General features: G+C 50.8%; 2 protein-coding genes across 2 annotated transcripts; one reads left to right on the plus strand and one right to left on the minus strand.

Annotated features, from left to right (window-relative positions):
• Positions 1-405: 405 nt before the first annotated feature.
• On the minus strand, positions 406-8,470 carry AP4B1 (adaptor related protein complex 4 subunit beta 1). The gene is made up of 10 exons (XM_080632745.1): positions 8,336-8,470; positions 8,039-8,263; positions 7,827-7,957; positions 7,013-7,160; positions 5,670-6,166; positions 5,005-5,088; positions 3,480-3,583; positions 3,080-3,287; positions 2,495-2,779; positions 406-2,219 (listed from the first exon to the last, which is right to left on the minus strand). The coding sequence occupies exons 1-10, from the start codon at positions 8,446-8,448 to the stop codon at positions 1,792-1,794; spliced, it is 2,223 nt and encodes a 740-aa protein (XP_080488871.1). The 5' UTR covers positions 8,449-8,470; the 3' UTR covers positions 406-1,791.
• A 90-nt stretch (positions 8,471-8,560) lies between these two features.
• Positions 8,561-10,627, plus strand: DCLRE1B (DNA cross-link repair 1B). The gene is made up of 4 exons (XM_080632746.1): positions 8,561-8,787; positions 8,858-9,005; positions 9,073-9,252; positions 9,327-10,627. The coding sequence occupies exons 1-4, from the start codon at positions 8,599-8,601 to the stop codon at positions 10,184-10,186; spliced, it is 1,377 nt and encodes a 458-aa protein (XP_080488872.1). The 5' UTR covers positions 8,561-8,598; the 3' UTR covers positions 10,187-10,627.
• The last annotated feature ends 227 nt before the right edge of the window (positions 10,628-10,854 follow it).

Raw genomic sequence — 10,854 nt, forward strand, 5'->3', positions numbered from 1 at the left:
GACGGCAGCATCAATCAGGTGCCAACATTATACCTGCACTCCCTCAGCTTCTCAGCTAAACTACTTAAGATGGGGGAAGCACCTCAATTAAAGCATGTTCCCCTTAGAGCATCCTGAGGAGAAACAACAGAGTATCATTTGTGCTTGCTGAATATTACCAAAACAAGGTTCAACCAAAAGGAGCTACCCAACACTGGAAGTTTCAGCAAAACCATTTCCACCTTTGACAAATTCATAAGGAACTGAAAGCAGGATCTTTCAACATGAAGTGGTGGGTAACTTGATCTGGAAGCACCACTTCCTGATCCAACCCCCATCCCTCAGCCAGTTCCTCTCCTTCAGGCGCCTGCAGCCCTGGGCTCTGGGGCAGTCACCGTGCTCAGGACAGCAGCAGCACAGCCAGGAATGAGTCACGTTTTTATTAGGACAATGAGAAATTAAATCTAAAGCCTGTTGTTTAACAGTGACAGCAGCATTTCAGTGCATGGGAATGCAAATTGCAGTTTAAAGGTACAACAGTCATAGAATCACAAAATGCGTTTTAGTTCAAAGGAACCTTAAAGATCATCGTGTTTCACCCTCCCCTGCCATGGGCAGTCATTAAAAGAGATTAAAAGTGACATGAAATCTTACAGAATAGGGTTAGCAAAGCCACTCCTTACAGAGTACCATAAAGCCCTGTTATATCAATCCATGTACCTCAGCCTTAAGCCTTCTTCAGGGTTTTGCCACTGGGTCAAACATGGCTGGGACACAGACACTCTTCCTGACACTGTGCAAAGTCCAGCTCTCAGCAGAGCAGATGGAGTGATGCTCTTCAAAACAAAGTCAGACTGTGACTTTAACTGACAGAACTCAGTCGTGTAGCACTGCACTGTCTCATGTGCACCATTGTAGGGACAGGATGACAATACTGGACAGGAGCAAGTATGACATCCAACCAAAATGTAATATTCCATGCAGTTAATTCTCTAAAGAGCAATTATTCCATTATTTGTGTCAGTGTGAGGACCAACAGCTCAGTAACATGGCCAAAGGGATGCAGGCTGCAACACTCACACTGTATTAACTCACATGAACACATCATACAAGACCTGCACACTTTGTGTTTTCTCACAGTTACCCTGGCCACAGGGAGCTGAGGGGGGGACTTCAGATAGGGAGATTCATGACTCCAGGAACACATTCCAATGAGAAAATACACTTCTTTCTCTTGAAAAAAAAAAATAGGTACATTTATTGAGGCCAATGTACCTTGTCCACCCATCTCTGACACAGCAGAGCAATAGTCACTGGTAGGGAAGCTACTACTGAAATCACATGGAAAGGGAGCCAAGAACTAAATACTTCTTTCTTCACTGCACTGTTCCTCTTAATGTGAGATAAGCAGCCGCATCCTGGAGTCTCAGAACTCTTCTCTTGAATCATTTACGATTCTCATGAAAAAACCTCTCCAAAACACATCCCTGACTTTTGCTCGTCTCTGGTTCCATCAGCCACGTAAGAGCCTTGTGACAAGCACCACAGACACCACTTCTGTGACTCAGACCAGAAGCAGCAGGCTCACGAATGCATCACCTTGTCCCTTCCCCACCCCAGAGGGAGGACAGACCCTTCCCCCTTGCTCCACTGCAGTGACCCCCTCACCACAAGTGCTGTTCAAGCCCAGGAAAGGGCAGCAAACGCTCTCACAGCTTTAAAGTACAAAACCAGCATCAAGTATGGCAAATAAAGCCAGAGAAATAAACTTCCCATGCTCTGAGCAAGCATCCTACTAGGAGCAGGGACCAGTCAGGACTCCAGCCCAGCAACTGTCCCCATGACTGTCTTTAACGCCAAAATAAAGGCCTGCATTGCCTCTGGCTTTGCCTCACTCTGCTTCACTGAAACCTGCATCTCCGAATCTGCTGCCTCGAGCAAGAGCTCTGTTAGGAAAAGGCAACCTGTGTCATCCTGAGCACTGAGATAAGCTTTCCACGACTGGACACCAGCTTTGCTCATAGCAATAGTCTGGATGTGGACAACGTGAAGAGCTGTCTGTATGGTATCTGGACGAACTGCTCCACACCAGGGCAGAGAAAGGTGCCAGTTTGTATCCAAGCTCAGCCAGGTCTTCTCAAACTGTTCTGCAGTCAGGTAAACATCGGGAACTAAGGTCAAGCTGCCTGTATCAGGATGAACCTTGAGGACTTCTTTATTGTCTTCAGAAATCAGTGACTCTGAAACGAAACCATAAATATGTGAGATGCAGCATCCAAGGTGCAGCTCCCAATTTAACAAAGAACATCCTATGGAGCCACCAAGGTGGCTGGGATCACAGCAACTGCCTCCAGCAGCACCCCCTGGCCCAGTGAGGTGGTGATCAGCCACACATTGCACAGGATAGTCAGAACACTAAGTCAGCATTCTCAAAGCACTGTGATCTTCTTCCAAATATTAAACCCACATGAGAACATCTACAAGAGGAAACCAGATCCCAGATGAAGTGAGTTACCCCTGTCTCTGTTGCTGGAGTCAATATGAGGAGAACAAGTGTAAGAGGGTTCTGCTGGCTGGTGAGCAGTGACAAGTGCCCAGCGTTCTCTGCCATAAACTGGTGCAAGAGTATTAAACTCTGAAGCCCACGCATTCACGGGTTGCTCAGTTTTATCTTCCAGAAGCCCCAGAGAGGGATCAGACTTGGGGCTGCACAGGACCCGTTTCACTTCTTCCACACCAGACTGCAAAAGGCGATAGTAGAACAATCCACGGTCTCGTACGGCCATATCCATCTCCTCCTCTGGGAATCAGAGAGACATAATTTATGGAGAATTCTATCATCCAGATTTTCCTGAAGTAGTAACCTTTATTATTAAAAATGGACTCTCAGGGATACAGTGTAAGCCTGGTGCACTCATCAATCAGACACCCAGGGGTAGGTAGAAGCCTAAGGCATAAAGCCACTTTCCCTTGCCATCCAGGATGGTGTCCTCACAACTAGGACACTGACACACAGCATCCATGCACTGGGAACACAGCCAAACCAGGTCCCAAAAAGCCTGTACTACAGCTCCAGGGAAAGAGAATGAAGGGAACCCACCTATGCAGAAGTAGAGCAATCTCCCTAGCATGTCCTGACACTCAGCAGGACGGGACAGGAAGAGGCGCACCAGCGCTGTCAGAAGCTCCATCTTCACCGCTGGAAACATCTCTGATTTCACATTCTCCACAAAGTCCTCTAAAACATAGGGGGCATTTGGTACTTTCTCACCATGGGTGCCCAGGAGCCAGATCAACGCTTGCTTGCCCTGAAGGAACCACACGGAAAAACCCCAGCAAATAGGTGCTGTTCACAAGAAAGACAGAGTCGACCTGAAATGAACAGACTTGACAACATGTCTTCTGGAGATTTCTGATCTTTGCCCACCAATCTCAAGCCCAAAGGACAAAGAATCATTGTCCACCCATCCTCAAGAGCCCAGGGCACAAAGCCGCCTTACCTCACTGTCCTGGATGGTGTCCTCACAGCCAGGCAGGGCCCGACACACTGCATCCGTGCACTGGGGACACAGCCAAACCAGGTCCCGAAAAGCTCGTATGACTGCTGCAATGAGACAAAATGCACAGCATTCCCCAGGAGTTACAGAACCACCAGGGAAATAGATTCCAAAAACACCCATTCAAGAGACTTTGTAAATCTCAGTTAGGGAGGTCAGTGCCTTGCTTGTGACTATGATTTGAGACACCCTTCAAAGCCCCACGATGCTGTGTTTGTCAGAGCAAAGGTGCACCAAAGTCTAAACTAAAGGCCTGAAACTTCAGATTGTTCCTCTGGCTGCTGGAAATAACCTCTTTTGTGGACATTCCCAGCCTTTAAAAAGACACTGACTCACGATGCTTCAGGCAAACAAGGTCAGAATGACAAATTAAAACTAACATCAACTCAAAACAAGTCTCATGAGCTTTAGGTTAAAACTGCAAAGGCTCTGGTGCCCAGTTACAGAAGCAGCAGCAGCTTCTGAGAGCTAACTGAAGAGCTGAGTGAAAGCATGTGATTTTTCAAAACTGAAAGCAGGACCATTTAAAAGAGAGGGCTGAAACAGCAATGATAAAGTTAGATCTGAGGGCAGAAGAAAAAGAGAAGCCTTGGTACAACTGAATCAGACTATGGAGCATTGTGTGCAGTTCTCGTGTCCTCAACATAAAAAGGACATGGAACTGTTGGAACAAGTCCAGAGGAGGCCAAGAGGATGATCAGGGACTGGAGCACCTCCTGTATGAAGACAGGCTGAGAAAGTTGGGGCTGTTCAGCCTGGAGAAGAGAAGCTGCGTGAGACTTCAGAGCAGCTTCCAGTGTCTGAAGGGGGCCTATAAAGATGCTGGGGAGGGACTCTTCATTAGGGACTGTAGTGACAGGACAAGGGGTAACGGGTTCAAACTTAAATGGGGAAAGTTTAGATTGGATATAAAGAAGTTCTTTACTGCGAGGGTGGTGAGGCACTGGAATGGGTTGCCCAGGGAAGCTGTGAATGCTCCATCCCTGGTGGTGTTCAAGGCCAGGCTGGACAGAGCCTTGGGTGCCATGGTTTAGTGTGAGGTGTCCCTGCCCATGGCAGGGGGGTTGGAACTGGATGATCTTAAGGTCCTTTTCAACCCCAACTATTCTATGATTCTATGAGGGACAGAAATCACAAGGATTTAGAAGATCTATTCATCATCTTGGCCCCCACGCAGACACTAAAATGCCTCTGCTGAGTGAGTCCCTCACTCCCCATGTCAGCAGGTGGCAGCCAGAAAGGAGCCTCCCCATCAGCCCACGAACACAGCTATGACTCCTTCACCACAAAGACTAGTTCCTAAAGGAAGGAAAAACTACAGTGTCCAGTCACACCAGCCATCCTCAGCTCTATCAGGAAGATACCAATTAAAAGCCAAACGCCTTTGAAAGCCTCGAGTTTGGGATCACAGACCCAGCAACACCATTCCTGAAAGCATCAGCCAGGCAAACAACGTGCAGATGATTACCTGAAGTGATATGTTCCTGCTGAAGCCTCAGGAGCTCTGTCAGAATCCCCACACACTGTTCTGTGTATGTCCTAGCAATACTGCCTGCAGAGACACCAAAGGCCATCAGATTCCACCTTTCAGAGTGAAATAGGAACCATGAGCCCAACTCTTCATCACAAACTCACTTCAAAGCAACAGGCTTTCTCTTTTTGACTACAGCTTCTGAAAGTGGAGTCAAACGAGCTTGTTCTCCACACAAGGAATATGTTCCTTTTTCTGAAGCCATGCCTCAGAACTCTGAAGTTTTCGTGAACATAAGAACGGATTTTAGCATCCCTGGCTTTCTCCTTATGAGTACTATAGAAACTCCACAGTTTTAAAGCTTACACAACCAAAACTAAAGTGCCCCAAATAATCTTACCTCTGCCCCCATCACAACTCAAAGAACAAGCAGTTATCAGAGCAGCTCCTCCACTCACTACACAGTTTCATTCAACACCATAAGACTGATTAACAAGATGAAATGCACCATTTCTTTAGAGTACCTTAAATATCAGAGCACAGATATCTGAACAAGATTCAAGGACATTATGAAACAATTCAATGCTAGGACACTCAGCAGAGACCAGCCCACCTTAAAGTTCTAGGGGTGCAACTGCTCCGAGGCAAGACACAGCTCTTACCTATGGCAAAGATTGCCCGTTGGGCAAGCTCTATCGATACATCAGTGCAGTAGCTCTTCAGCTCCTCCAGCACTTGCTGTACATTTTCATCATTCACCAGCTCACACAACACATTCATCTTCTGGCATTTGATGTAGTGGGGCTCTGAATACGAACAGAAGAACTTTTTGTAGTGGCTGCTGAAATGGCCAGGAAGGCTACGAAGGATCTGACGCACATGGCACAGTGCAGTGAAGCACAGCTCTCTGCTCTCAGAGGTGCAGGCAGACAGCAGCGGGCCCTTCACTCTCACCAGAACATCTGCCTGCACGTGTGGGTACTCCCTGGCCAGCACTAGGAAAAGCTTGGTGGCTGCCATCACAACGCTGGGGCTGCTGCTTTTGAGACAGCCATCCAGTAAATTGAGTATGTCAAAGAGCTCCTCCTCAGTGCGGGGCTTGTAGCGCAGCAGGAAGGTAAGCACCTCGCTCTGCCCCCACTGATCCAGATCTGCCATCCTGCCGAGAGAACAAACACAGTTTGCAGGAGTCAAGAAGCACAGAGATCTGCACTGTGCAGAGCAGAGGCCTAAGTTCCTTACAGTGTCTGTTCCAAGCCAAATGCTGTGCTTCAGAAGTAGGTACCACAATTTTCTCTCAAGAGAACCAGTTTATGCACATAGCTTAATTAGGATCATTCATGTACACTTTTCCTGGTACTCTAACCTAGACAGCAACACTGACAAGAACCCTGGGCAGAGCAATACTGCTCTTCTGCCAGATCATGCAGAATTCCCATGGCAGGAGGGTTGGAACTGGAGGATCTTAAGGTCCTTTCCAACCCTAACTATTCTCTGATTCTATAGTTGCCTGCAGAAACATTAACCTCTTCAGCAATGGATAAGTTATGTATCTTTCAAAGGACTGGGAGACACAGCAGAACATACCTGTGTACTGTTACCAAAAAACCTAACCAGATTAAGTTGCCCAAAGAAGTGGTAAATGCTCCATCTCTGGCAGTGTTCAAGGCCAGGTTGGAGAGAGCCTGGGGCATCCTTGCCTATGGCAGGGAGTTGGAACTAGATGATCTTAATGTCCTTTCCAACCCTAACCATTCTATGGCTCTATTAACCTACAGTTCAAAACCAAACCAGCAGCTAAAGCAAAGACTCCCTGGAAAAGCAGGGCAGGTCAGATTTCTCTTCAAACCTCAGCAAAAACTATTTAGGTTCTCTTAGGATGGGCACTTCCCTCTTTGGGTGCCTGACTCTGCCCTTCAAGTTCTGACAGGAGCTCTGCTAGCACACAAAAAGCAAGAATAAGAATGAAGCTTCCAGCACCATCTTAAGAGCAAAGAAAACCAACCTGTTGAGGAGATGATGGGCAATGGGTTTGTTGATGACAACTCCTCCCTCCTTCTTCAAGATCTCTTCTAATGCCCTCAGACAATTCACGACTACAATAGGATCCGGGTCACGAAGCAAACTGTACAGCTCATTCACCAGAGCACCATCTGCAAAGAAGCAGAGGTCCTTCCATCAGATTCTGTTGTCACGCTGCAATTCAATCACTATCTATAGGCATTTAGCAACAACAAACGATAGAGCCTGAACGGCAAGAAGCAGCCAAGAGAACTTCCAGCTCTGCAGTAACGCCTGCAACAATTTCTCCCTGAAGGGCTGTGGATGTGGGAATGGTGCCCAGCCCATCAGAGACTCTGGAAATGGCCACGGAATCATGGAACCATAAAATCAAACAGGTTGGAAAAGACCTTTAAGATCGAGTCCAACCATTACCCCAGGACTGCCAAGCCCACTGCTAAAGCATATCTCTGAGGGCCTCATCTACATGTTTTGTGAACAGTTCCAAGGATAGTGATTCCACCACTTTCCTGGGATGGAAAAGATGACGGACAGCATCCATGCATAGCAGGAGGCCCTGTAAGAGCAGGTATGAAAGAGGCACTCCAACAAAGAGCCTCACAGTGCTTGGTGCTCCATCACCAGTCCGATCTGCGCTGACAGCCTGCTTATCATCCTTCTTCCCCCAGTCCCTCTATTTCACCACTACCACAACCCAGAGGCAGCGAGCCCAGCACAGGCCTGCACAACCCCCAGGTCCCGTGGGTCACCCCCTCCTCCTGGTGAGCTCCCCACTGCAGAGCCCTGACCCCACTCACCCACTTCGCAGTCCCCCTGCAGCTTCAGCATCTTGGCACAGCCCAGCACGGCCACTCTCCGCACGTAGGAGGCTTTATCCCGCAGGCCGCTCAGGAGGGGCTGCTGCAGGTACTCCTGGATGCCGGGCATCCTGCGGGCAGGAGGGAGGGCACCAGTGGGCCACGGTCCCCCTCCGCATCACGGCCACCCCCCTTGCTCCCTCCCATTGTACCTGAGGCCGCACATGCTGCGGAGAGCGAGCCCCCTGACAGCGGGGCTGGGGTGGGCGCAGTCCTTGCGCAGAGTGTTGACCGCCAGCAGCGCCAGCTGCGGCTGCCGCGGGGCCTGCGCCCGCAGGTACAGCGACACCAGCTTCTTCTGCACCACGTCCGGCACCGCGCTCGCCTTCACCATCTCCGGAAACAGCCCCGACACGTCCACGCCCTGCGCCATGTGCCTGCGGCGGAGACACGGCTCAGCGCGGGCCGCCCCAGCCCTGCACCCTCCCCGCCGCCGCCGCCCGCCCTACCGGATAACCCGCAGGACGGCGTTGCGGTACCGCATCCGATCCGCTTGTACGTGCGGATTGGACAGGGCCCGCCGCAGCTCCCGCACCACCTCCTCGCCGCCCAGGTACGGCATGGCCCGGCCGCACACTCCACTCCAGACCCCGCTCCGCCTCAGCACTGCCCCGCGCTGCGCACGCACCTCTCGCACCGCCCCGTCGCCCTCTGCGCCTGCGCGGCTCCGCCCACCCGAATTCGGCGGGAAGCGAGGGGCCGCGCTCCCGCCATGAGCGGGACGGTGATCCCCGGAACGCCCATCGCCGTGGACTTCTGGAGCGTGCGCAGGGCCGGCGGTGCCCGCCTCTTCTTCCTCTCGCATCTGCACTCGGACCACACCGTGGGGCTCTCCAGCACCTGGAACCGGCCCCTGTACTGCTCGCCGCTCACCGCCCGCCTCCTGCACCGCCGCCTGCAGGTATGTGGGCCCCCGGCCCTGCCCTCACCGCCCGGCCTGGTCCCTTCCCCTCATCGCCCGGTCCCCACAGGTGCCGACGTGCTGGATCCGTCCCCTAGAGGTGGGTCAAAGCCATATCCTAGGCGAGGGGGTGACAGTGACCCTGCTCGACTCCAATCACTGCCCCGGCTCAGTCATGTTCCTCTTCGAGGGCGCCTTCGGCACCATCCTCTACACAGGTACGGGGCAGCCCCCTGCGGCCCTCGCTGCAGCCCCCAGCCCACCCTGACAGCCCTATCCTTGTAGGGGACTTCCGCTACACCAGTACCATGCAGGGCGAGCCGGTGCTGAGGGGCCGCCACATTGACCGCCTGTACCTGGACAACACCCACTGCAACCCGCAGCGGTCCCTGCCCTCGCGGCAGCATGCCACACACCAGGCTGCGTGCATCATCCGCAAGCACCCACAGCACCAAGTTGTTATCGGTGAGTGTTGCCTTCCGCTGTGGTGCCCTCACTTTCCCCCGATGCTGGTGTGCTGCTCATGGCTTTCCTTGCAGGTGTGTACAGCCTGGGCAAGGAGATGCTGCTGGTGGACCTGGCAGTGGAGTTCAGCACCTGGGTGGTGGTGAGCCCCTGGCGCCTGGAGCAGATGCGGCTGCTGGAGCTGCCCGATGTGTTCACCACTGAGGAGGGGGCTGGCTGGATCCGTGCTGTGGACGTCGCTGAGATCCGCTGGGATACCCTCGTCAGCTGGAATATGCTGCACCCTACCATTGCCATCCTCCCTACCGGCAGGCCAGTGAAGGTCACGCATCCCAACATTCACCCCATTCCTTACTCAGATCATTCATCCTTTTCGGAGCTGTGTGAGTTTGTGAAGTGGCTGAAACCTTGCTCCGTCATCCCAATTGTGAAGGGCGGCATGTGCCAGGCTTACTTTCAAGAATACCTAAGTTCTGCCCCCCAGGCACTTCCTGACCTCAAAGTCCTAAAACCTGTGCAAGAATCCGTACAGCAGCAAAGCAAAAGGAATGGGCAGGAACCCAAGTGTCTCTTGAAGAGAGCTGTGTGGCACTCTGTGCCCAGGGGAGTTGTTTATGAGTCCCCAGAGAAATACTCTGAGAAATCTGAAGAGTTCAGAGGTTTTGAGGTTCCTCAGCAGAACTGCTGTGAGTCTGCTTTCTGCTTGACAGAAGGTTGTACTTGTCACATGGGCAAGGAGAAAGGGAAGGAAGAGCAGAGTGGAGGACAGCCAGGAGTAGCCACAGCAGCTAGTGCTGTCAGCCAGGCGCCTGTGTCCGATGAGCACTTTCCAACTGGACTTGCAGAGCAGTATTTACTCACTCCCCTGAATGTCCTAAAGCAGAATTCCTCACAGAAATTTGACAAGCTGGTGGAAGACTTCTTTAGGAGGTGAGAAGCACTTTGGAAAACTGTGACACTTGCCAGTGCCAATGCTTTCTATGCATTCTAAGGCACAGGCTCAGGTTTCCCATGAGGAAAGAGGAGCTGCGCTCCTGGGGCTCTTTACATCTTATTAGATGACAAGGAGGAAACTAGGATGAGTTTGTGGGCATTCGTGTTTTAAAGTGATTTCTTTTTCTGTTTGCATCTGTTGGGTCTCCATACTACACCTGGGCAGTGCAGCCCTGGTGTGGGTGTGCAGTGACTTTATCTGTTTCTTGTGACAAAAGATGCTGCCAGGTGGAGTCAAGCTGAGCTGTGGAAGGTAGGAGCTGCCTGCAGTTGAAATAGTGGGGTTGGAATGTGTGAAAGAAGCAAGTAGGGCGAATCTGAGAGCACCACAGATTCTATATCGACAATGAATGGTTCATTTCAAGATGCATTACAATTATTAAGGTATTACAAACATTATATGTTATTATAAGGTACTATTAAGGTATTACAGATATTAATATTACAAATATTAAGGTATATTTAAAAAATGGTGCTTCAAAAAAATCTAGAAAATGAAGTGCCTCTAAGTATATTGATCTATTTCCTATTTATTAATCTACTCATACCTCCAGACAGCACTGGTTTTGCATCCAGGCAGCTGCAGCTGGACACAGTTCTGCTCTCCTG

The sequence above is a fragment of the Psittacula echo genome (assembly GCF_963264785.1).
Source record: "Psittacula echo genome assembly, chromosome: 22".
NCBI classification, from domain to species: Eukaryota; Metazoa; Chordata; class Aves; order Psittaciformes; family Psittacidae; genus Psittacula; species Psittacula echo.